This window comes from Apteryx mantelli, chromosome 16 (assembly GCF_036417845.1).
Source record: "Apteryx mantelli isolate bAptMan1 chromosome 16, bAptMan1.hap1, whole genome shotgun sequence".
NCBI lineage: Eukaryota > Metazoa > Chordata > Aves > Apterygiformes > Apterygidae > Apteryx > Apteryx mantelli.
In genome coordinates, this window is record NC_089993.1 from 21,174,780 (window position 1) to 21,198,786 (window position 24,007).

General features: G+C 40.0%; 1 protein-coding gene across 6 annotated transcripts in view; it reads left to right on the forward strand.

Annotated features, from left to right (window-relative positions):
• Nucleotides 1-4,420: 4,420 nt before the first annotated feature.
• The window catches only part of RBBP6 (RB binding protein 6, ubiquitin ligase), a 34,358-nt gene continuing 14,771 nt past the window's right edge, over nucleotides 4,421-24,007 (forward strand). The window contains exons 1-5 of one of the 6 annotated variants that reach the window (XM_067306381.1): nucleotides 4,421-5,060; nucleotides 14,420-14,519; nucleotides 16,460-16,498; nucleotides 17,163-17,199; nucleotides 22,079-22,123. In XM_067306381.1, coding sequence (XP_067162482.1) covers nucleotides 4,895-5,060; nucleotides 14,420-14,519; nucleotides 16,460-16,498; nucleotides 17,163-17,199; nucleotides 22,079-22,123 — 387 coding nt within the window. In that variant the 5' untranslated portion in view covers nucleotides 4,421-4,894. Of the gene's footprint in view, nucleotides 5,061-14,419; nucleotides 14,520-16,459; nucleotides 16,499-17,162; nucleotides 17,200-22,078; nucleotides 22,124-24,007 lie in introns of those variants that run through there. The other 5 variants (XM_067306384.1, XM_067306383.1, XM_067306382.1 and 2 more) reach the window with 5 other exon arrangements.

The window sequence follows — 24,007 nt, forward strand, 5'->3', positions numbered from 1 at the left end:
GTCCTTTTCCAACACACTTGCTATAGCAACTCTAAAATTATCAGTAATACTGTTTGTCCTTTCTGGTATGGGTTTTTTTTATAGTTCAGTTGTACTATAGGTACTTCCCAGGCACGCGGGAGCAGTCCTCTCTCCGACAGCGGTCCGTCCAAGTGTACCGTGCTTTGTGTGCTGTTTCATATTCAAAGCAGCGTGGACAACTGTGCTCAGGAGAAGATGCTCGGTACAGCGTAGCAGCAATGTACACAGATCAGCTGTTCCTAAATCAATAAAGAGCAGTAAACGAGATGGAGTTTCCTATGCAGCTCCTAATAACCTGTAATGGTAAAACACTGAAACGACATTCCAAACCAAACCCTTTCTCGTTATTCCTCTTTTTTTAACTAACCTGTCTGAGATAGAACAGTGACAATAAAACCTGGATAATTTACATTTTAGGCTGTTTTGTAGAACCTAGAGGACAATTTACAGCTGAGTGCATCAGAAAGCAAAAGGGTTAAAGGTTGCAGAATAACTGAAAGCCACAAAAATAGTCTTGGTGCCAACAGGTGTTGGGAGAACACCAAGCCGTACTGCTGCCCTGGTGTTTGAATGACTTTCAGAAGCTAAACAGGCTCCCCCTGAAAACCATGCCACCGCCGACACATTAGCTCTGGCAGCGTGGGCAGCCCCAAGGCCGGGTTTCAGGAGACACGACATGCGTTTTCGGACACCTAACACCAGATCAAAAGGGCTGGGGCTGCACGATGCAATGTGCTGACCGGGCGCAAACTCTGCTGATTCCAATTTGTTCTGCAGTTTATGGGAGAGGTACATTTGCCCCAGCAGACCTTATCCGGATCGGGTGTCGCCTGTCTCCCGGCGGCTGGCCAAAAGCCACGGGCCGGCGTAACCAGCGTGGTGCGTGTGCCTGATCCGACAGCAACGTCACCGCGCGCACGTCCCGTTCACAACAGGGATGCGGGGCGCGTGGGTCTGGGGCTTTTTCCTTTTTCCCCTAGACTTCATGAAATCCCTAAATGGTACTTTCAGGGTTCAGGTATTGGGAGTTTTTTCGCCTAATACTTTAAATGAGAAAAGGTTTTTTTTCCCCCTCTGAGCCCATTAGTCTTCACTGTTGTTTAAAAGAATGTATTTGTCCTCAGATTGATTTGTTTGCAATAGTGTTACATCAGCTGATATTCAAAAGGCTTCTTTCAAATACTTAAGCAAAAGACTCTACTTTGTAAATTTGAAACTGTAGACTGATAAAGGGATCGGACATGCAGCCAGTCCATAACTTTGAACAGCTGGGTTTTTTTTAATCAGGACTAATAAAAATATGACACCCACAATAATGTGACAAATATTAATTGCAAATTTTAATTTTCTGCAGTATATTAGTGGGCAAATAACTGGTAAAGGAAAAATGAGGATTCGTACACAAATGTGCATAGTATAAATTAGTTCATTTTGTAAAAAACTTACATGCCTGAAAAGAATTTAAAATATGCATTATACATCTGTGAAAATAACAAATAGGTCCTTTACTAAAAAGCAATAATCTGCATAATGAAACATTAGTAGATATTTTAAGTTGCAGTCACTGCCTCCATAATGAAAACTATAATATGAAAATGATTTTTCTGTCCTCTTGCATACTTTATTTTGCCCCACCACATTTAATGTCCTTATTCCTGTTCCTCAAGTTCTGCTCCCTGTTCTAATTATTTTCTTTCTCATTTCTTAATCCAGTCCAACAGTACTTTTGATGATCCGTTTCTTTGAGAAAAAGAGAACATATCCAGTCTATCTGAAATTTGCTTTCATTTGTTTTATCAGTCACTCTATCAGACACGTCTTTGATACCTGGATGATGATCAACTTCTTGTCAGTAGATTTGTAAATTCAGTCATTTATGTTTTCATGAAACATTCAGAGATGCAGAGATAAAATAATATTAATTTCCTCTGGCTTTGGTCATTTGTGTCCAGTTTGTGAGTGCTTACATACTCCAGCATCTGCTCTGCGTAACTGAGCCCTTCTCCCAGCTCAGATATCTCGTTACGTCTGCAGGAATGGGACTTGTGCTGTGGAAGGGATTACTTTTCAGATCTGGTCATTAACAGTCAGTAATTAGATTTGTTCATGGCTTTTACCAAACTATTGCTTTGGTGTCGCCCCTTCTAAGCAGAAATGGAAATCTAATAACCTACTATTTCATTTGTTCACTGACGTAGAAAATAGCTGAAACATTTAGCCAGTAGCTATAGAAATGGATAGGAATCATTGCTCAAATCTCATCCGTTTGCCTCCGAGTCTGCAGGGATTCAGTGTAGGTATTAGGAAAAGCCTGAATCATGAGCTTTCCGAATAACGTCTCCCAGGGATTCTGGACTGTTTTCTGCCGCTGCCACCTGTCCAGCTCCACCACTCATAATTAGAGCAAACGACTCGCTGTTGGTTTTCCTGCGGAGAGAACCGGGGGATCACGAGCAGCTAAAGGCACTCGAAGCCTGCGCCGTGCCAGGCAGGGTTGTCCCCTCTCCGGCCGCGCACCGAGCCGCGAGGCCGGCGCTGGCACGGCCCTGCGGTCAGGTGAGTGCTAATACCGCCAAATCTACCTCGTTTCGGGCAGGCTGCCGTGCCCTGAGCGCCCGGCCGGTGCTGGGCGCTGCGGGAGGGAGCTGGCGGCACCCTGCTCCGGTTGTTGGGCCAAACTGGGACCGGCTCAAAGCACCTCTGAAGCCACAGCTGGAGTCACGGCGCTGGTGGCACCTGGTCTGGCAGCAGGGCCAGAGCCTGCTCCGTCCTGGAGCTCTGTTCCTCCCGCCTCTCCAAAGGGCTCGGCCGGGGGCTTCCCAGTGGGAAGTGGTCCCGGAGCCCTGGGCAGCCAGCGCTGGAGGGAATCAGGGAATGCTGTCCTAGACCGGGCTAGAGCCAGGGTTGTCACCGCGCCTTGGAAAAAAGGTGATGTCACCGGTGGACTGCCTGCACCTGCCCGAGCTAACAGGGCACAGCCCTCGGGGACACGAGTGGCTTCAGCCCAGCACCGGCCTCGGCCCCCGACCGCGTCCCCTCAGTCGCAGGGCGGGCCTCGGCCCGGGGGGGTAACGGGGGGACACCCAGCGGTGATGGGCCTGGGGGGGAGACAGGAGGGACACTGGGCAGTGACAGACCTGCGGGAGGTGACATTGCAGACACTGGGTGGTGGCAGGCCTGGAGCTGGTGACAAGGGGGACACTAGGTGTTGGCAGACCCAGTGGGGGGGGTGACAGGAGGGACTCCGGGTAGTGGCAGGCCCAGGAGAGTGACATCAGGGACACTAGGCAGTAGCATGCCCACGGGGCCGGGGGGGGGGTGACACTGAGGACACTAGGTGGTGGCAGGCCCAGGGGGGCATTAGGGACACCAGGTGGTGGCAGGCCTGGAGCTTGTGAAAGAAGGGACCCAGCACAGCAGCAGACCCTCCAGGGAGGTGACACTGGGGGCACCAGACACTTGCAGGCCCAGAGCTCGTGACAGGAGGGACACTGAGTGGTGGCAGGCTTGGAGCTGGTGAAACTGTGGACACGGGGTGCAGCAGGCCCATCAGGAGGTGACACTGGTGACACGAGATGGTGGCCAGTCCAGGAGGGTGACACTGGGGACATGGGACAGCAGCAGGCCCATCAGGGGGTGACATTGGTGACACAAGATGGCGGCCAGTCCAGGAGGGTGACACTGGGGACATGGGACGGCAGCAGGCCCATCAGGGGGTGACATTGGTGACACAAGATGGCGGCCAGTCCGGGAGGGTGACACTGGGGACATGGGACGGCAGCAGGCCCATCAGGAGGTGACACTGGTGACACAAGATGGCAGCCATTCCAGGAGGGTGACACTGGGGACATGGGACGGCAGCAGGCCTGTTGGGGGGTGACATTGTGGACATGGGGCAGCAGCAGGCTCGGGGGGGGGGGGCACTGGGGACATGGGATGGCAGCAGGCCCATCGGGGGTGATACTGTGGACCCGGGGCGGCGGCAGGCCTGTCGGGGGGGGGGACACTGGTGACACGGGGCAGCGGCCGGCCTGTCGGGGGGGGACATTGTGGACCCGGGGCAGCGGCAGGCCTGTCGGGGGGTGACACTGGTGACACGGGGCGGCGGCCGGCCTCTCGGGGTGGGACATTGTGGACCAGGGGCGGCGGCCGGCCCGTCGGGGGTGGGGGTACACGGGCGACACGAGATGGCGGCCGGCCGCGGCGGCCCTAGGGGGCGCCCCGCATTATGACAAAGAGGGCGGGGCCGCCGCCGGGCACGTGACGAGGGCAGGCGGCCCCCTTTGTCATAATGCGCTGCGTCACGTGAGGCGGAGGGGGTGGGTGTGGCGCGGCGCGGCGCCTGCGCAGTACGGCGCCGTCGTTGGCCCGTGCGGTTCCTGGTCGGGAAACCCCTCGGCGGAGCGCGGAGGCAGGGGCCGGCGGAGCCGCCATAGCGAGAGGTTGGGCCTAGGAGCGGCTGCGTGCGGGGGAGGCAGCGGAGGCCGAGCCGGGGCCGCGGAGGCCTCTCCGCGTCGTCCGCCCGGGCGGGCTGCGAGGAGGAGCCGGGTCGGCGTCGCCGCGGCCCAGCTCGATCGCCGAGGGCCGGAGCCGTCGCGGGGGCGGGGGCCTCGCGGCGCCGCCGCCGCGATGGATTCGTGAGGCCGCCGCGAGCCGAGTCTGCCTGAGGCCGCGGGGCCTGGCCATGGCGCAGCGCCGCGGCCTCTGAGCGCCCGCCGGGCCCGCTCGAGCGCAGCCTCCGCTCGCTTCTCCTCGCCCCCTGCCCCCGGCCGGCCCTTGCCCGCGCTGCCGCGGGCCCTTCCCCGAGCGGAGCCCGCGACGCCGGCCGCCCCGGGCGGCGCCGTGCCGCGGCAGGCCCCGCGCGGCGCCCACCATGTCGTGCGTCCACTACAAGTTCTCCTCCAAGCTGAACTATGATACGGTCACCTTCGACGGCCTCCACATCTCTCTGTGCGACCTCAAGCGCCAGATCATGGGCCGCGAGAAGCTGAAGGCGGCTGACTGCGACCTGCAGATCACCAACGCCCAGACCAAAGAAGGTGCGTGGGGGCGGCGGGCGCGTGGCGGGGCGGCCGCGTACGGGGGGGCCGCGGCCGCCCTCGGGGCCCGGAGCGGAGTGGGGAGCCGTGAGGGGACCCGGCCGCCATCGGTAGGTGTGACCCGTGCTCGGGGCCTGACGGAGCTGTTCTTTTGTCGTTGCTCCTCTGAGAGAAACAACTGCCTCTAGACGTGTGCCTGAGACTCGGACCTAGGTGTAAAGAGTCGGCGGTTGATATGGGACGTACGTTGCTTACAGAAGTTCTGGTTTCCTGGAATTCGTCTAGCTCTGCTAGTAAAAATGATAAGGAAATGTGGGAGGCTATCTTTTAATAACAAACTTGCCAGATTCCTTTGAAATCTGGAAGAGAAAGTTGAAAGTGATACAAATATCATGTATTTTTGTATACATGTATAAATGGCTAATTATTTGAAAAAAAATTTTTTTTTGCTGATTTGTCTTCACCTGTTTTTTCTCTATTACATTGGAAAACCGACTTTGTGGCTGTTGCAGAAATAGTACTCTCTAGCAATGTCTTGGATCACGAGTGTATCTGTAAGCTATAATCTTTGCAGACTCTTAAAAAGCATCTTGCACAAGAGTGTCCTCTGTATCTAAACTATACTTTGGAGTTTCCTTTTAATGTAATTTTTTTTCACCGATGACATTATCATTCAGAAGCTTCTGAGTGTCATTTCATCATTTTTTAACCTTTTTTTTTTTTTTCTCGTGCTACATATTAACCACGTCAGGGCAGTATTGAAGTTTACGGTAGAGTATTTATAAAAACAAATACATAAGAAATGTTCTTTGAGATGTGAGAAAGTCTTCTGATTCTAATAAATGGTGCTGGATTCTCAGTGGTAAGAGTATTGTTTAATATTACTTAGTGTAATATTTCGGGTTGTGTTGGTGATCTACCTTCTTGATAAGTTTTTGAATGTGATTGTTTGTTTTTGGGGGCGATCTGGGATGTGACTTTTCAGGAAAAAAAGATTTCTTAGAAGTGTTTTCGTTTCTTAAATAACTAAAAAAATTGTTCTCTGTTTGCCCAGTGATTCTGTGACACTCTTCAACAGTCTTTTCTTTAAAATGCGTTCTAGGTGGATTTTTCCTTTTCCTGTTTAATACTTTAAAACTTCAGCAGTTAATAGTTACACTGCAGTAACTGCAACTTCATCTCTAACCTTTATAATGGTTGGACCTAAGGCTCACTGTTTATCAGTATATATTAGAATATGATTTAATAGAATAAGTTTATCAAAATATAAACACTTTTTTGTTATTTAGAGATATTACAGTTATATTCGGGAAATGTCTGTAAAGAGGTTTAATAGTTTATGGTTGAGGGCCTGCTTAGCGATGCTGTTGTATCACCCAACATATGTAAGTAGGTAGTTGCATTTCAGAAGTCTAAGAATTCTTATAGTAGTATTGAACAAAATTGACAAAGGCTTTTGAGAAGTGCTCGATCCAGTTGGTGTTAAGGTAAATGGTACAGATGTTTAATTTGCTTTAAGGGCTTTGTTACAGAAGGTCTTTGAATTTTGTCTGCAGTTACTAATGTTCTTTCAGCTTCACAAATGCTAGCAGACTGAATGACCAGCTGGCTGATGTCACTGTTACAATAGTCTAGTCTGTCTAAAACAGTGAGAGCCTTAAAAACAGAACGTTGAATGCTAACAAACTGTGATGGAGCCCAATTATTATTACCAGAAGTTAAAAAAAAACCCAAAAAACTGAAATACTTTTTTTTTGAAATAAATCAGGTGCAGAGATACTTTAGTAGCAGGTGATGAACAGAAACCAAAGTTACAGAGTACATATAACTTTTTTTTTTTTAGGCTACTCCTTATTTATGCTCATAAATGTATTAACCTCACAGAATGTTAGTCTTATATACTTACTATCAAGCTTATAAAGTAATTATGTAAGAAGGCAGCACAGAATTCTCTGAATAAAGTATCTGCTTCACTAGCTTAGGTTGTTCAATGTGTTGTTGCCTAAAGGTAGAGTTAAAGAAGGAATATTCAGCTGCTTTGTCCATCTTTCTTATTTTAATGAGCATCACTCACTTAAAGTTGACAAGATCCTCTTTAGGAAGTTTATGTCGCACTTTGATATTTGTAAAGTGAGTATAAAATTCTGAACATAGTACTGGTGATATGGATGCTTATAGGAGTTTCATAATGGTGGTTTCCATGTAAAAAATACAAAAAGTGTTTTTCAGAGCAAAGCTAGATGATGCATTTGAATATAATATTTATATACACCAAATTGTATATATAAATTTGAATTTCAGTTTTTATTGAACACATTAGACATTTAAAATCCCTTTAAGAACATAAAGAAAAATTAGAACAGGATATTCTGCCTAAATGGGATGTTTAAAATTCTTCTCTTGATGAGTAATTTAAAATGCCAGAAAACTAATAACGTTTTTGAAGACAAATGAAAATAGTTGCTGTAGCACTCACCTGCAAGGAGTGTTTCATTGGGGAATTCTGGAGAAATTTGGTTTTTAACTTTTGCAGTGGGGGGGGGGGGCACACTTTTGGAAGAAATGAGGCCTGGGTATTACAGAATAAAAGCAGTGAAATGATGAGGGAGGAGCATGGAACTTTAATTTTTTTGTTTGGGAAGGGAGGACAATGCAATAAGCAGGATGTGATGTAGTCTGTCTTCTTTCTGTTGTTGATTTTCAAAATAATCTAATAGAAATGGATAGGTTTCAGTCCCTCTTGCTTTTTATATCCACTTCATTTAGGGAATATATATGTCCATAATATCAGTTTAGGTTAAATTTGAGGTTCTGTGATATCGCTCAATGATCTAACAAGACAAACACACTTCTGCTTACATGCAGAACTTCTAACATCCTTACCAGTGTTCAGCTAATACAGTTTTCACTAGCAGGCTTAACAGCTCTGCAGTTTAGCAAATTGTGCAGTTACCCCAGGTTTTGTGGCTATTTTGTGGTGTAGTAGATAACCAAACAGTGGTATTGGTTCAAACTGGTAATGACTCTAGCAAACCCGAGTATTTGGGGATCCTTAAAAGGCAGTGCAGTTCCCTGAAGCTGTATTCCTTTAACAAATTGTTTAATGGTAGTATTTCTTTGATAAGCTTGCTGTGTACCCAGTGTGTAATTTAATGTAGAGTTGGTTATAAAGCCTTAAATGTTACTCTCCTGTTTTAATGAACTCAAGAATTTTTAAACAAAATCTTAACGTGCAGTTGGTGGACCTTCTGTGTTTCTGCATAGGTAGTCTTGTATTTGAGAGATTTGCCAAAGAAACTGTCCAAAAGAATTTGCTCAAATTTCTCCGTATATTGTTCATATAAGCTTCAATACCTGAACTGGTTTGAATAAGCTGAGGCTGCATGAGTGAAGCAGTTGCTACCATTTTGCATTGTTTGTCAATACATAGATTTCTGATAGGTCATTGTAAAAATACAGAAGTACTTCCACTTTTTTTCAGCACTGGTTTAAACAAGAAAGCTGGATTGTACTAAATAGTATTCATGCTGCATTTTATTGCAATTGTTTTAAAGCATTAGTATGAGGCAAAAGCAGAGCGCAAGCATTCTGGTAAGTGTTGTCAGCATGTTTTTCTGAGAGTTAGTTATGGTGCTGACTTGGGAGAAATAATTTTGCGATGAAGTTTTTTTAAAGGCTTTTTGTATGCTATAGAGAGCATGCATGCTAGAGCTGACGGAGGATTAGATGTTATATAATCCTGAAGAACTGCGATATTTGTCCAGATGGTGATGTGTCCTTCTTTCACACTTAAATGTGGACAAAAGTGTTGTGGTTTTTTTTTTAATTTTGTTTATGCTGCAGTTCTGACTGAATGTTAAATGATTTTGGAAAGAACAAGGTGAAATATCAGTGAAGATGGCCTATTTGTTCAGATTTTTCAAAATACTTAACCTTTTAAAATTCATTAACTGTTACTTTTCATAATAGAAGTCCGGTAATAGAAGCAATGCTAATATAAGCTAAAAGTAAATAGAAACTTAAATGTCAGTGAAAAAACAGACAAGATGGACTGTTCTTTAGATGCCGGAAAGAGGCAGAGCGATGGCAGGACCCATTTTAAAAAAAGGGAGAGGGGAGAGGGAGGAGAGCTTTTATGCTTACTCTGCGTGTTCTGCCAAGGCAAAACTCCCTTTTAAAAACTAATGTACTCAAGAATGATATATTTAAACTTGGCACTTTTTTTTTTTTTAAATCTGAATGTTTTGGTCCATCTCTGTTGTAATAGATACTCTCATGACTTTAAGAAGGAACTGCAAGTTTCAGAATTCATGTTTCTTGAGCACTCTTTCCTGCACTGTAACATTCTGGGTTGAAAAAATCAGAGAATGTGCTGTTCTACTTATCTGGCAAAACAGAAAACTAAAAGAACCAAAAATGCAACTATCAAACTCCTGGCTGATTATAGTGAGATGAGTAGTTATAAGGAAAAATAATGTTCTTTTAAGACTGTCTCTTGAACTCGAGACTTGCTTGAGTTCAGAGTTGCAGCTTACAGTTGACAGCTGTAGTAATGCCACTATGTGATGTCTCCAAAGCAAACTCATACTAACTTTGAGTCATTTGGTCTCACAGCTAATGCTTGTCCATGTACTAGGATGTCTTCAACAAAATGCAAATTTACCATTTAGATAAGATATTTAGGCAACTTCTAAATCTTGTCTATCACTGTGCCATTCTGTATTGCAGTGCTAGTTTAAGGGATTGTTGTAACAGCATCCCAGAGTGCAACTGAATCTTGGGCTGCCATGCAGCACTGTTATGCAGAGCTTTTAGAAAGGATATGTAGTTCACAGTATTCAGGTTAAGTTAAGCCACATACCTGTTCAATAACCATTATGTTACAGTGGAGCTCAAATGTGTTGTCTGTCTGGGAGTCAGCCGTTTTAACTCCATCACCAAGGTGTTTGGGAGCTGTGTCCCTCTTGTCAGTGTGGTGACAGCCAAGTTAATGTTGCTTTGCAGGTGCTAAGGGTTAGCTCAGTGTGGTCTCTTAGTACATTGCTTTTGCTTTCCCCCAGTCATAGACAAAAGTGTTAAGCAGTGTCAATAAGCCAATAAGACATTAAGGCTTCAAACAGTCTGCATAATCAGATTAATGGCTGAAAGTATGTTAGACTTTACTGACTCACTGTTTCAAAATCATACAGGTGCTCTTAAGTAGCACACTACTGTATAGCAGTGGTGTAGGTGAAAGTCCCATGGACCATTTGGATCACTGAACAAGCGAACTCAAGAAATGGGAGTATTCCAGGGTTAAATTTACATCATTGATATCTATTCTGGTGGAGAATGAAAATCCAGAAATGATAGTCCAGGCAATTAATCAGAATGTTTCAAGGCAATGCTTTAAATGCTAGCTACGCAGATTATTTGTTTGCCACGAAGTATATAAATGAGCGTTGATTAGAACAGAAGAAAAGCTTGGAGGTAATGAGGGAGCATAGTTTTAAGTGGCTAAGGAGAAGGAGTACATTCTTAGAAATTTTCCTGTTTTCTGGTAGGGCTGCTAGTCTTGCATGTCAGTAGTCATTTTCATCTCTACCTCTGCAAATCCTTCTGCCAGCAGTGTAATAGCTGATTAGGAAGGCATCCAAGCCTAAGAAAGGCTTTTGCCTATAGTTTCCCACGTAGGCTTGCCTTCCAATGCCTGCTGTTGTGATGAGCTTCTGTACTTTATCTGGATGAAAGTACTTTTCTAGGCAGTGCTCAAAAAGATGCTTTTGCAATGCTGTCAGACTCAAAATGGTGGATTAAAGCAGGTCAAGTAATAAAAAAAGTAGTAACTTTTCTGTGGTCAACAGTATATTAGTATAACATGCATATGACACATTAAAATTGTAGCAGCTTTTGAGAATTACTATAGGTGAGTTTAAAAATGGGATTTTTAAATCGCATGTTAAATGCAAAGCAGTATAAACCTCAGAATGCAACCTGAGCTATTGATACTTTTCTTGGTTTTGTTTGCAGGAAAAACATTGCCCATGCTAACATAGTGCTCATTTAAGGTTTTTAGTTGGTATGAAGCAGTAGTCAAATAGTTGTGTGTGTGTTTGTTAATCAGTGTGCCTCCATCCATTCCCTGAAATTCTCCTTTCCTTTGACCCTTTCAAGAAAGCTATTTTTTTCTGAAATTGACAGCATGTTTTAGACTGGTATGTCTCTTGTACTTTTGACCTTAATGTAACATCTGAATCTTCCTTTTTTTTTTTTTTCCCCCCAAGCTTTCTTTGTTAATTGAATCCTTATTTTTAATCACAGCTCATGTAGACAAAACCCCAGTAGCCAATTACTGACAATCACTGACAATAGAACAATTTCTATATTCTATAAGGGAATAGTAATCAGCAATACGGCTACCTCCTGCTTTGTCAAACAGTCCTGTTAGAGCTCTGCTTGGGCAAGTGTGAAAAGTGTCCTTGTTGAGCATGGCGTCACTGCTCACTTTGCAGATGTTGAGTCATGTGGTGAGGCAGGGTCTGCAGAATGACACTGCTTTGCAGATCCTGGTAGTTGCCAAGTCCCTGCTAGGGATTATTGTTCCCCATGTTGAACAGGTTGCTGCTGGGAGATGCCAGTTAGGCTGAGATGTTAGTCTGAGATGGCATCTGTTAAATTCAAATTGAACAAACAAAAATTTCAGGGGACTTCAGAATAGCACTTCATCTTTAGTTGTCTTCCTATTTACAAAAAAATTAACAACTTACTTTGCATTGTTTGACTGTGCTTTTATTGAAATGTCATTACCAAAATGAATTAAAATATTTAAGGCAAAGGAAAAATAAATGTATTGAAGCTAACTGGTATCAAGTCTCCTCATAGAAGTAACTGTCAGGTATGCAGTCTCCTGCATGAGATCGCTCTTTCACAAATTCTCTAACACCCTGATCAAGCTTGTGGGATAATTAAATACCAAATACAAAAAAGTGCCATGATAAATGTCCTATACAAATAAAGCTTTTACTTCAAGCTAGTAGCACTCTTCAGTTGATCTCATTAAATGTGTACTGAAAGCACAGATTGATATTTCGCATGAATTTGTTTCTGTATCAGACTATATAGGTGGCTGAAAGGCTGGAGCTCTCTTCACAGTACACTTAATTTGCAGAATGAAAATATTTTATATGTGTGCGCGCACACACAGCTTATTTGGAAGGCAGCTGTTAATGCATTGCTTCTAATGGTCCCTGAATTGTCACAAACGACTAAAAAATGATTAATTTGTCGTCATCATGCATCCTGCACCTTTTTTGCATGTTTGAATTGGCCTCTGCCAATTCACTCGTGCAGTTCTTTGGCCTGCTGTTTTTGAACCTGCAGTTTTCCTGGATACTTTGTCTTTACATGTAATGCAAATGAAAAATAGTGTCTGTCTTCTGTTTGTTTTTCAACTGATGTCTAGACCATGCAGCTGAGGTAGCCTGCTGTCATGGTATTTACGGTTTCTTTTTAGGAGAGGTGGTGTCAATTTTAATCTTATGCTGAACTGCCAAATCCTTGGTTTGGCATAGGCGTAGCAAACTTCTATCTTGTTATGGAGCCACTGTTGCTTATTCTAGTTCTTTGACGTTTTAATCCATTTTTTCTGATCTGGACCAAAAAGAATGTTCTATATGACTTTATTCAGCAGGTAGAAACAGCTGCTTTCGGGATTGACTGACATGATCTCTCAGTTGTTTATCTAGGTCTTAGTACTGTTAGAGCTCCCTTTTTTCCCTCTATCAAAAAGTCCTAATGAAAACCTTTATTGATAGCTGGTTATGTGATTGTTAGGTTTCCCTTTTGAGAAAGGCTCTGGGGGTTGGTTTCCGAATATGGCTTCTATAAAGGCTTCTATTTTTGTGTAGCCCTTTCTTCCACAGTTTAAAACTACTGCAAAGTCCAGAAGAAACTTGCTGCTCCCTGTTCAGTTCCTTAGGGAAAGATCAGGAATTATTTTCATTTTTTTTTCTGAAGAAGCATTCTGTCACTGGAAAAAGAAGTAACACTTCTGTTTCATTGTTAAAACAGTAGTCTCCGTATGTATGTTTTGGTTTAGGGGAGGTTTCTGTCTCTAAGAATAACATACTGAAAAATGAAGCGTAAATAATGAAATACTCTTATTTCACATATGATCACTGGGCAAAACTGCACAGACAGCAGATGGAGATGTATGGTGCCTTGGGTTTTCAGACCATTCTTCCAGTTCAGCCTGCAAAGGTACAGGCTTTTAATATTTAAAACTATAGGTAGGTTATAGGGAATGCCTGATGAGTTTGCTTTAAAATGTTTAGTCATATCCAGCTTGTGTAAATACAATATACAAGCCATTTTCATGGAGAGATCTTTGCGTTTTAAGCTTACTCAGTCTGAAGGTCTCTCAGGTAGTTTGTTGTTGTGTTATGTAAAAGGTCAAAAGGCTTTCTTCTTTTCAAAAAAACTAACATAATGTGAGCTAAGGTGAAGTATGGGTAGCTTCAGGCACACGCTGTTTTCTAAGGTCTTTTTAAGATCTGTTTTTGTAACTAATTTTATCTCAGTCATTCTGTTCTGCGCAAAATGAATCTAAAAAAATCCCTCCACCCCTGTTTTGGTTAATTCAAACTAGTCACTTAGCTTAAGAGGAGAGAGACCACTTTTGTTTAAGCCACTTCTGGCCTATTGGGGAGGGGCAGGGGGGACAATAAGTAACTTCTGTGGTCAGAATTCCAACAATGTCAGTCTAGTCTCCATTTAAATGTGAAGTACTAAGTAGCTGAAAAATGCCATTGTTCTTGATTTATAAACTTAAACAAACAGTTGGTGGGTTCTCTTCTCCTGTGTTCTGTGTGGAAACACTAGCAGTGTAGGCAAGTTGTTCTTAGTTGTCAACTATGAAAACAATACTAGTAAGTTTTCATGCTTCAGTTAAGTACCTGTCTTGTGGAGCAAGCCAATGCGATTTATGGAAGTGCTTGTTTCTTCCCTATAGAACTTTGCTGTGGGCTTTCTCCAAAGATATATTGGCTTTGTAGTCTAACAGAAGCAAAAGCAACTTAAGCTACAATAGGAAAGAACCTTTTGCATTAGTAAGACTCTCCTTTACTGATATTTGAAATTATTTGCTGTTGGAATTCAACTTAAAGAAATCTTTAGATTTGATAATCAGACACAAGCAACAAGATTTTTTTTTTAAGTTTACTGTTAGTTTGTGTGGGCAATAAAAGCGCACCATTACATATAAAATTCCCTTTTTATATCCTTAAAGGGAGTCTCTGAAGTGCTATCTAACTATATATTAATATACATTATTATGAATTGAGACTGATGGTTTTTGCTATGGTTTTTTTTGTTGCTTTCAGAATACACAGATGATAATGCCCTGATTCCTAAGAATTCATCAGTAATTGTTAGAAGAATCCCTATTGGAGGAGTTAAAGCTACGAGCAAAACATATGTTATGTAAGTATCCATAAAATATTGTATTCTTTGTGAGGGTTTCAATGTTTAACTTATTTTTTAGACTGATCTTAGTCTGCCAGAAGCATTCATGTTGTATCTTTCTTGGCAGAGCTGTTACTAGTTTTTGTTGCAGTGGGATAGATATTCGTGTGTTTGTCCCAAAGTGAACTTAAATTTTTAGGCTTACTGGGACATCAGTTTAATCTCTAGCAATGATAACTTTTAAGATGGTTCTATTGGCTTTGTTCTTAGGGTTGATCTTGTGAGACGTTAGGTGTAGATACTGTTTCCTGTACATGGAAAGATTCCTTATTATATGTGTTACTCATATTGCTTTTATAGTTGCCATGGATATGCAACGCAGTGTAAATTTTATTTGTTCTTATCTCAGAAAAATCTGTTTCTCAATGTGTGACTATTTCTTGCATTTTTGTATTGGGATATGGCAGGTATTCTAATGCCCCAAATTTTTGCCTAGTAAACAACAGAGGAAAGACCGAGGGTTGCCAGTTGATGAGCCGTGCAAACAAGTCTTATTCCTGATTTGTATTAGTTTCTAAAAGACAATGGCTGTTTCAGGCGATGCAAAAAGAAAAACGTCCTTAAGTGTATTGCTTTTTGCGTGTGATGAAAGAATAGTTAATATTTTCTGAACTTGAAACTCAGTAAGCAGTTCAGCATGCCAGCAAGAGTAATTAGTTATCTTTCTAATTCTTTTTTGGCCTGAGCTGGTATCTGAGCTCCAGGTGTTCATTCTAAATTCTTAGGACTCGTGGAAAACAGAATCAGATGTATTGATTAAAATTACAAGAATTCAAATGAAATCCTGACTACAGGATTATTGCTATCCTTCATTTGTTCATATGGTCCACTTCTGTAACAGTGACTAGCATTGTTTGAATGGTCATGTTTTTCCAGTTGTCTTAAAGAAATGCCTCAGCATCACAGTTAGCAGATGTTATTAGCTTGTGGTTTTGCCATGCCTTATTTTTAATGTTGGTTCTCAAGAAAAAAAAAAGTATACTGATGAGTTATGGTATGTCTCTAACAAACAGTACAGCAGCATCCTGGTACCCATGAAGCATTTACAAGCAAAATAGTTGATTTTGTGTGGCTCTGCATGTAGGCTTTAGGCATATTACTGCAGTTGTAGTGCTTTCAGGCTCTACCTAATAATACTGGACCATGCAGTATTGTGCTTCTAAACATTGCCTTGTTTGGAGGCTAACTTAAAAATATATGCTTGGTGCTGTCTTATGTCAGTGCATCCTCCATCTCTGGTTGGATGGCACCCTCTCCTGGTATAGTAATCCTGCTCTAACATGAGAGGATAGATGCTAGCAGCATCAAAGATCAAATAAGTATCTGTATGTGGGGATGGGGAAAAAATGGCACTGCTGCTCTAACCCTGAAAATTAACCAGGCAGATTAGCTTTCTGTTCCTTTAACTAGTAATACTACAGAAACAATTGGTAGAGTAGTTAACACTTGGAAAATACAAGTATATGATATAATAGTGTAGAGGCCTTTGAAAATGCATTGTTCCTCTTCTACATTCTTCAAGGTAGAAATATTAAGAAATGATTGTGTGGTAATCTGAAGTATTTCCTTACATGTCCTCATCTTCAGAAAGTACATGGCTATAGCTGTGAGCCTGGAGGTTTCCTAGCATTGGAAGGAAGCATGAGCCTTTCCATGTACACACAAATTCCGCAGCAGACTTTGAATTGCCTCTGCTCATGGGACACTTTGGATGACTGTATGAATTGTTTGTTAACTATGTCAATAGTTGCATGTCTGATTCATGATAAGTAGCATGCAGATACAGATCAATCAGTATGTGGAATCTCAGCAAGTTTTCAAATGTAATAAGAAATAGTTCCTAAAATATTGTAGCATTTTCAAGATTCTGGCAATTAAGACCTTTTTTTCTGTCACAGGACTCCTAAATCGCACAAAATCCTAGAAACTGCTTTCAGGTGACATTTCTACTACTATTTTTAGTCAATGTAGCATATGTAACACATTTAATATTTTGGCACTTTCATGGCTAAATATAGTAGATAACTGAACACAGTGCTTGGGCTTCCACAAAGAAACACTGTTATAAAGAGTATGCTGCTGACATTTTTGTTATTCCTTTGTCAGATGACCGATTTTCGCTTAAGTAAAAATTCACACTTCAAAGTGTCTAGACTATCACTGTTCTTTCTCAGAAATTAAAATATTGTATCTGATCCCTATTTATACTGGAAATATGCAGATTGGCTAAAGCTAGCTTTGTATTTAGATGGGTGATTATTTGAGAACACAAAGCTGTAGCACAGACTTCATGTTTTTGATACTTACGTAGCAGAGTCAAAATATCAGAGGACTTTAATTTGCCCTGTTGTGTTCTATATATGTAAGTTTTAAAATAATTTTTGACAAAGTAGAAATGTGTTTTTTGGGTTTTTTTTTGTTTTTTAGTCTCTATGAATGTACCAAGGGAGAACAGTTTGTATATATGAATAAACTTCCACATTCACTAGATTATCAGAACATAGTATTTTGATGTTCAGGCTTTATCATCTGTTTTCACTGCTTTATATTGGATACAAGTGCTTTCTTTTAAATTCTGATCGCCTTTATTTCTTCTTCTAGAAGTCGAACTGAACCAGTGAGTGGAACATCAAAAGCAGTATGTAAAAACACAATCTCACACTTTTTTCTACACACTGCACTTAATTATAAACAATGTAGCCTTACATTTAATTTTCCAAACATTAACAACATATTTTCCAGCAAAACATAGTATATGTTGTAAATACAATGTATTTGATTCAGCATAGTAAAAACTGAGTAATGCTATCATTTGCACAGTTCTAATGTGAATATTGGTATTTATGCCTAGTAATGCATTGTATTTCATATTGAATATGCTAGAATATTTCCTGTATGACTTTGTGTTGTACAGATAATGTATGATCATTTTTAGATCATGTAGGTTCAAGGTTTGCACAATCGAACATGGTGCCATGTTCTACATCTGTCTGTCTATAGCTAGTAATATGTATGTTTGTATAGGTTGTTGTGTGCTTTTTGTTTCTTGCAATAAAAATGTTTGGAGTGTATTTTTTGCCATTTTCACATTGTATCACTTTAGCTTTTGTTTTTAAATACTTTTTTTGCCAAATGGTTTTTGAAAATGTTATCAAAAACCACTGAGAAACCATTATTGTTAAACTTGGTATTGTTTCTTACTTTTGACTTGGGGGTTCAAACAAATACCAAAAGGAACATATCCCATACATTTTCTGAGGACAGTTCTGTGCAGCTAAATGATTCCTTTTGATGTCCTTAAATACTCGAGTATTTGTTCCTAAAACTGTAATTGAAGTGATATTGTTTGGGCCCCTCTTGAGTACGTAAATGTGTTGAAAAGATTGCCATGGATTTAAATATCATTGCAATACAAAGTGGTATTCTAAAGTTCTGCATTTGATCTTTCCACTTTATCTGACGAAACAGCTTAGTTTAATAGTATGTCTGCAGATGAAAATATCTAAAACATGGTGTACAAATTCTAGCACAAGGTTAGAACCTGGTGCATTTGTGGATGAAACCACTGTCATCTCTCAACTTCTGCCTGCAGTACATTTTCTTATCTGGGTGACTTCAGGGTTGGATGCTGCTTTAAGTTATCAAAGGTTAAGCCTTTCTTTAGTATACCACCACAGTGAATTTACATTTGGAAAAGGGGCAGCATTTTTCTTCAGGTTTGAAAATGCATTGTCATTCTACTGCTAAAAATATAGTTAAGTAAAACAAGGAAATACTTCACTGGTAATGGTCTAGATCTTGATTTGCCACTTGGGTTGAATATTATGTATAATGACACATTTCAAAGTAGTCCTTATTAGTATAAAAATTACTACTTGGTGTTTTTTATTTTCCATCTTTATTTTAAGTATAACTGCTTTTTCTTCACTAGAATGGTGTGAGGCATTACACTAACCCTGGATCATTGGATCTGATCACTTGATAAGCTGTTAGGATAACTTAATCTAGAAATGCATGAACTCTGGGTCTGTGTTCTATGAAGAATACAGCCTCTGGTTCTGATGGAATGGTATGCAATCAACCTAAAATCCAAAACTTCTTGTATGTAGGTTTAAAAACATTGTCTAAATCTGACATCCATAATTCTATCACTGATTGGTTCAAATTCCTTTTTGGACATAAATGCCTCTCATTGTGAGTTCGAGTTAGTTTAACTGGCCCAGTGAACCTAGTAGTTAATGTAATGCATTTATGTAAATCACGTTTATAGTATTTGATCTAATTCAGATGGGTTTTTATTTCTTGAAAACAGTTATTTTTCTTTTTGTTTACTAGCATGTGTATGAGCACAAATCACATGTTCATAAATAAAGTTAACATTCTTTTAGCCTCGTGTGTTCCCTGGCATGTCTGTATTACATTTCTAAGTAGCATCTTACCATGAGCTAATATAGATTTATCAAAAAAAAAACTAAAAAAGAAGGGGATGGGAAGTCTTAGTGTTAGTTGGAACTAATTAAAGTAAATGGAAAGCAAAGCAAAAACATTGCCTTTTTGTTTGCTCTGGCTGTACCTGATTTGGGCTGTGGGTAGATGTAGCAGGGGGAAACCTCCTTGGATCTCTCCTTACCAGTCCTCCATATATGTAACTCATTATCCGTGACTCTTTAAAGGCATTGCAGTCTCAGGCACTTCCATTATTGGAAACACAGTTAGCTTTATTCTTAAAGCTAATTCAGATCTTGGTCTAAAGGTTTAAAAAAGTTACATATATACAATTTCTGTGTGTATTTCAAAGCAGAACTTGGATATTATTGTGGTAGGAACAAGTTACTGGAAAGCTGAGCTGTTTTTACTGTTAAAAAACAGTAAAGCATTAACAGCAAAATTAAAATGAGTTAGGATATCAGGTTCACAAAAGCTTATGACTTGTATTTCTTCATTGTCTTGCTCCTTCATGTTAGCTGTCATTCTACACTTCTAAATCTGTGCTGTTGTCCGGTTATTATTACAGCCAAATCAAGAAAGCAATTCCTCTGTTTTAGTATTTCAGTAGCTGCAAGAATCCCTGTTTGGTATTTGTCCTTAGAGGCTGTAGAAACACAAAAGTCATGTCCCTTGCTTCAGCACTGTCAAACACAACTGCAGGCCTTCCTGGCTTAATCCTCAATTAAGCCAGGTTTTAGGTAACACAATTTAGATGTAGCACTGTAGCAGTGACATTAGCATTTTCTTACCCATTTCTTTCCCCTTTCCCACTTGCTTTATCTTAGTTTCCACGTAGTCTTCTGTATGAAAGAGCTAATATGTTGAATGTCAATTCTGGTTTTTTTTGTTGTTTGGTTATGTTTTTTTTGTTTTGTTTTTGTTTTGTTTTTTTCCCCCCCTGATTCTTCTGCAGTATTGTCCTAGGTCTGTGCATGAGAGTCCTGGAGACATTGTTTCCACTTGTCTGATTTGAGAGACTAGCAGGAAATACTTTAGAAATTAAGAAGAAAGGGTGGCTGTTGGGCAAACGCACTAAATAGGATTAAGTAGCTGTTTGCTGCTTTTGGTAACTGTTGAGTAGCCAGGAGTGTTATCGCCTCCTAAGAAACTAGGTTGTTGCCTGTTGTATTTTATTAGGCAACAGTATTATATGGCCAGGTTCATTAATATAGTTCATTAACTGTTATGTTTCAGTTATTGATCAACCCTAGACTGTTTAATGTGTCATTAAATTGCTGGGCTCCAGTTGATAGCTTTCCTAATCTTTGCCTCTGAAAAAACACAGATGGATAGCAGTTAAGTTCTACTTGTCATGATAAACATAGGCTTTCTTATTTCCACATGTAAAAAGGAGTGGCATAGGGAGCATGAGGTTTCAAGATATTTAATTGGACTATCTTTTTAACATGGCTAGGAACTAAATGCTCAGAAAAGGAGGAAACTTAGATCTTCTGATAGCGTTCGCAAGGGAAAGAAGTTCTTATTCCAGGTCTGAGTCTTCCCCTCAATGGGACATTTTCAAAAATTTAATTTTTTTAGTTAGCACTATAGTAATGTTGTGTATGCTTTCCCAACCATGAATGCTTCTGTGTGGAAAGTGATTAATTCTTTTGCTGGAGTGAGGAATCATCTACTACAGATAGATTCTGCCCCTGCCACCCCCGAAGTCTGAATAATTAAACTACTTTCTTGAATTCTTTCCCTATATTAGGTAATATAGGACAACAGCCTTTTCCAAGGAAGGGATTTAATCTTTTTTTTTCTGGACAATTTGGTGACCTCTCAAGAAGAGGTGTTTAGTATACATTGTGAAACTTTATTCCACTTTTTTGAACAATTTAAGACACAATAAACAGTGACTTGAATGTCTTTCTGATAATGTTTTGTGTAAACTTATTGCTGCTTGCAACATAATATAATTCAGTATACTGGGAAAGGAAAAAGTTAGGAATTACCCTTTTTACATGTGGAAAAAATGCAATTTGATATTGGTTCTCAATAAACACTGTAATCTGCAGTCTTTTATTAACTAGTGACTTGAAGACTTCATTCCTGCAAGCTGTTCCATTAGGTAGCTGGGGAGGGAGGAAGAGTGGTCACAGTGGAAAAAAAAAATTACAGGCTTGCACTCTGAATCCATATTTTCTTCATCAAAAATATTCTTTCGTTTTCTTGTTCTTTTAGCCCTGGGCTGCTATTTAAAAATTTCTTTGATCTTGTAGGAAGCAAAATAATGAATTCTCACATTTTCCAAACTAATTCTTATAGAATGGCCTACTGTCTAAAATATTAGAAATTACAGCCATCTCAGTTTTTATGGGCTATTCTGTCATGTCATAGTAAACACCATTATTTCAATAGTTTAATCCAAACATTTTAAAAAAATTTTTCTAGACTAAGTGATGGGTTACCTTTATGACTGATGGTGTGGGTTGATGTTTTTATTAGTTTTTTTTATGGGGTGTGGTGAGTTTGTTTTACATTTTTTAACTTATTGAGAAGAGGGGCAGAGTTTCTGTTTCAGGGCTCATATGCCTGTGCCTTTATTTTGACAGGCAGCTACTGTGTTTACGAAACCATAACCATGAGTATTTATAAATGATGACCCACTGAGTGAATAACTTGCAAATTACACTGAAAATTTAAGTTTCCTACAGTGATGCTCCCTTCCCAAATAAACTTAAAAAATTTTTTTAATGCATTTTAGCTGAAATTGATAGTTTCCTTACTCCTTTGATTTTAAGCATTTGTGAGCATTTGACAAGGGTCCCTCTCTGAAATACTCTGGAGTAATAAGTTGATTTCAAATGGATTTGGTTATTTTGGTTTCTTCTCATTAATCACATAGGCACTCTTAAGTTGTTATTGGTTTGAACTGTTTTGAACAAATACAAATTACACTAGGCTGGAAATGCCTCTTCCAGTGACACACAGAAGATAAAGTGCAGACTTTCAAACTGCAGTAGAGGCTAACTGTTGCTATGTTTTCATTGTGGAACTTGAATATGTGTTTAATTTTTTGTGAACAGATTGATGACTCTTCTGCATCTATTTCTCTGGCCCAGCTTACTAAGGTATATATATATATATTCTTGTTAAATACTAAACAAAGAAAAGTGTTTACTTCATATTTTTAAATCTTATGCTGCGATCTATATCTGGCTTACTGTTGTAACTTGAACAAAATTTTAACTTAATTTTAATAATTTAAATTATTTAACTTTAAAATGTGTGTAAATATTGATACTATCCTGTAAAGAGTAGTTCCCAGTTTGGGAAGATAGAAGGGGAGTACCTTATCAGCCTCAACATAATGTTGCAGTATTACTCATCTTCAAGACACAAAGAAGAAGCACTTCAGAAGCTGTTTACCGTTTTTCATACGTTTCGTTAATTTTGCGTTGGAAACTAATACAATTTTTACAGAAGAATTTAATTGGCTGTAAGTTATGGACATTTCGGGGGGGGGTTGCAACAGCCAAAATAGAAGCGTTTCCGTAACATGGACAATTGCATGGCTATTTTTGAATTTCTAGTCTTTATAGATCCATTTTTTTGAATGCTGCACAATTTTATAAATTGTAGACCTGTAGTATATATACAGCGGACAACCTTTTATACAATCTAATTTGTTTGAACGCAGACCGTGTAAATTGTGTAAATGTACCTAATTGTTTATAGGAATATACCAATGTGTATGTGTGGCATATTAGAAGATGTGACCTTCTGAAATTGTTGTAATGCCATGTTTTGCTATGAAACTGCTTGCATTTTTTGCTCAATAATGTGTAACTTTGTCTGGGAAAGCACTAGTGACTGCACTTTTTGAAAAGGCATAGTACTAGCCAATTAAATTACTAGTCTTCAAAATTACAAAGACTAGAGAAGGCAGGGCCTAATGCAGAGTAGCTAGACTTCTCTTCTGAAAATAAAGTCTGGAGTTAATTTCCAGAACTCTTCTTCCCACTGGTAACTTCTTCCCTCACCACTGTAGAAATCAAAAATTGTGTACATTTGGCAAAAAAGAAACTTCAGTTTGAAATGTAGCCACCTAAAGAAATTGGTCTCCATTAGTGCTGTCCCTAAAAATGTCCTTGGTTTTGTAAACTCATGTCAAGTTATTTTCTAAAATGTGATAAACTGTCCAAGCGGTGTACGCATTTAAACTTTCGAGAAAATTTAAGTATTTCTGAAAAATACAGGAGCATAACATAGCTCAAAACTGTTACTTACTCTAACCTCTTCAGTGCAGACTGGCTTAGCATGGAGGCAATGTGTTAACAGTTTTCTATTTTATTATTACTATGTATTAAATGCCATATTTGAATTTTGGTCTATTCCTACTAATGTTTTGTGGTTTTGAAAGTGTTTTGTAAACTGTTTGGGTTCAAACAAATTAGTCAAGTATCTGTAAATCAAGTTTTCTGTAAATGTTAATGGAAATGATTTCATAGATGTCAATCTGGATTATGTTACTGTTGAGAAAAACTGTGTATATGAAACGACCATTTAATAAAATGTTGAAACTAGTTGGTTGCTTTTGTGAATGAATGCATACAAAAACAGAAACATGAGTGGTTGACCTGAATGGTAGGTGCTTGAAGATCCAAATAATTTGCAGTCACTCCCTTAGACCCTGCTTGTATCTGGACTAGTGTATAATAAAACATTTTAACAAATACAACAAATACTGCTTTAAAAAATTAGATGGCTTCAATAATTTGAAGATCTAGTTCTGCATAAGGTTTATATTTACAATTTGTATATTAAAGGGACACGGTCAACTGGAAAACCTGCAAGTTTTACTTACTAGTTACAGCACTTAATGTTGAGAAGTCAGGAGAAAAAACATGCAGTTTGGACTGTCTACAGCATGTTGTTCTCAGTTTTCTACTGAGAAGAGTCTTTTTGTTGTCTTAAAGAAACTCTATTCTTTTTAATGCTGCTTTGTCAGAAGC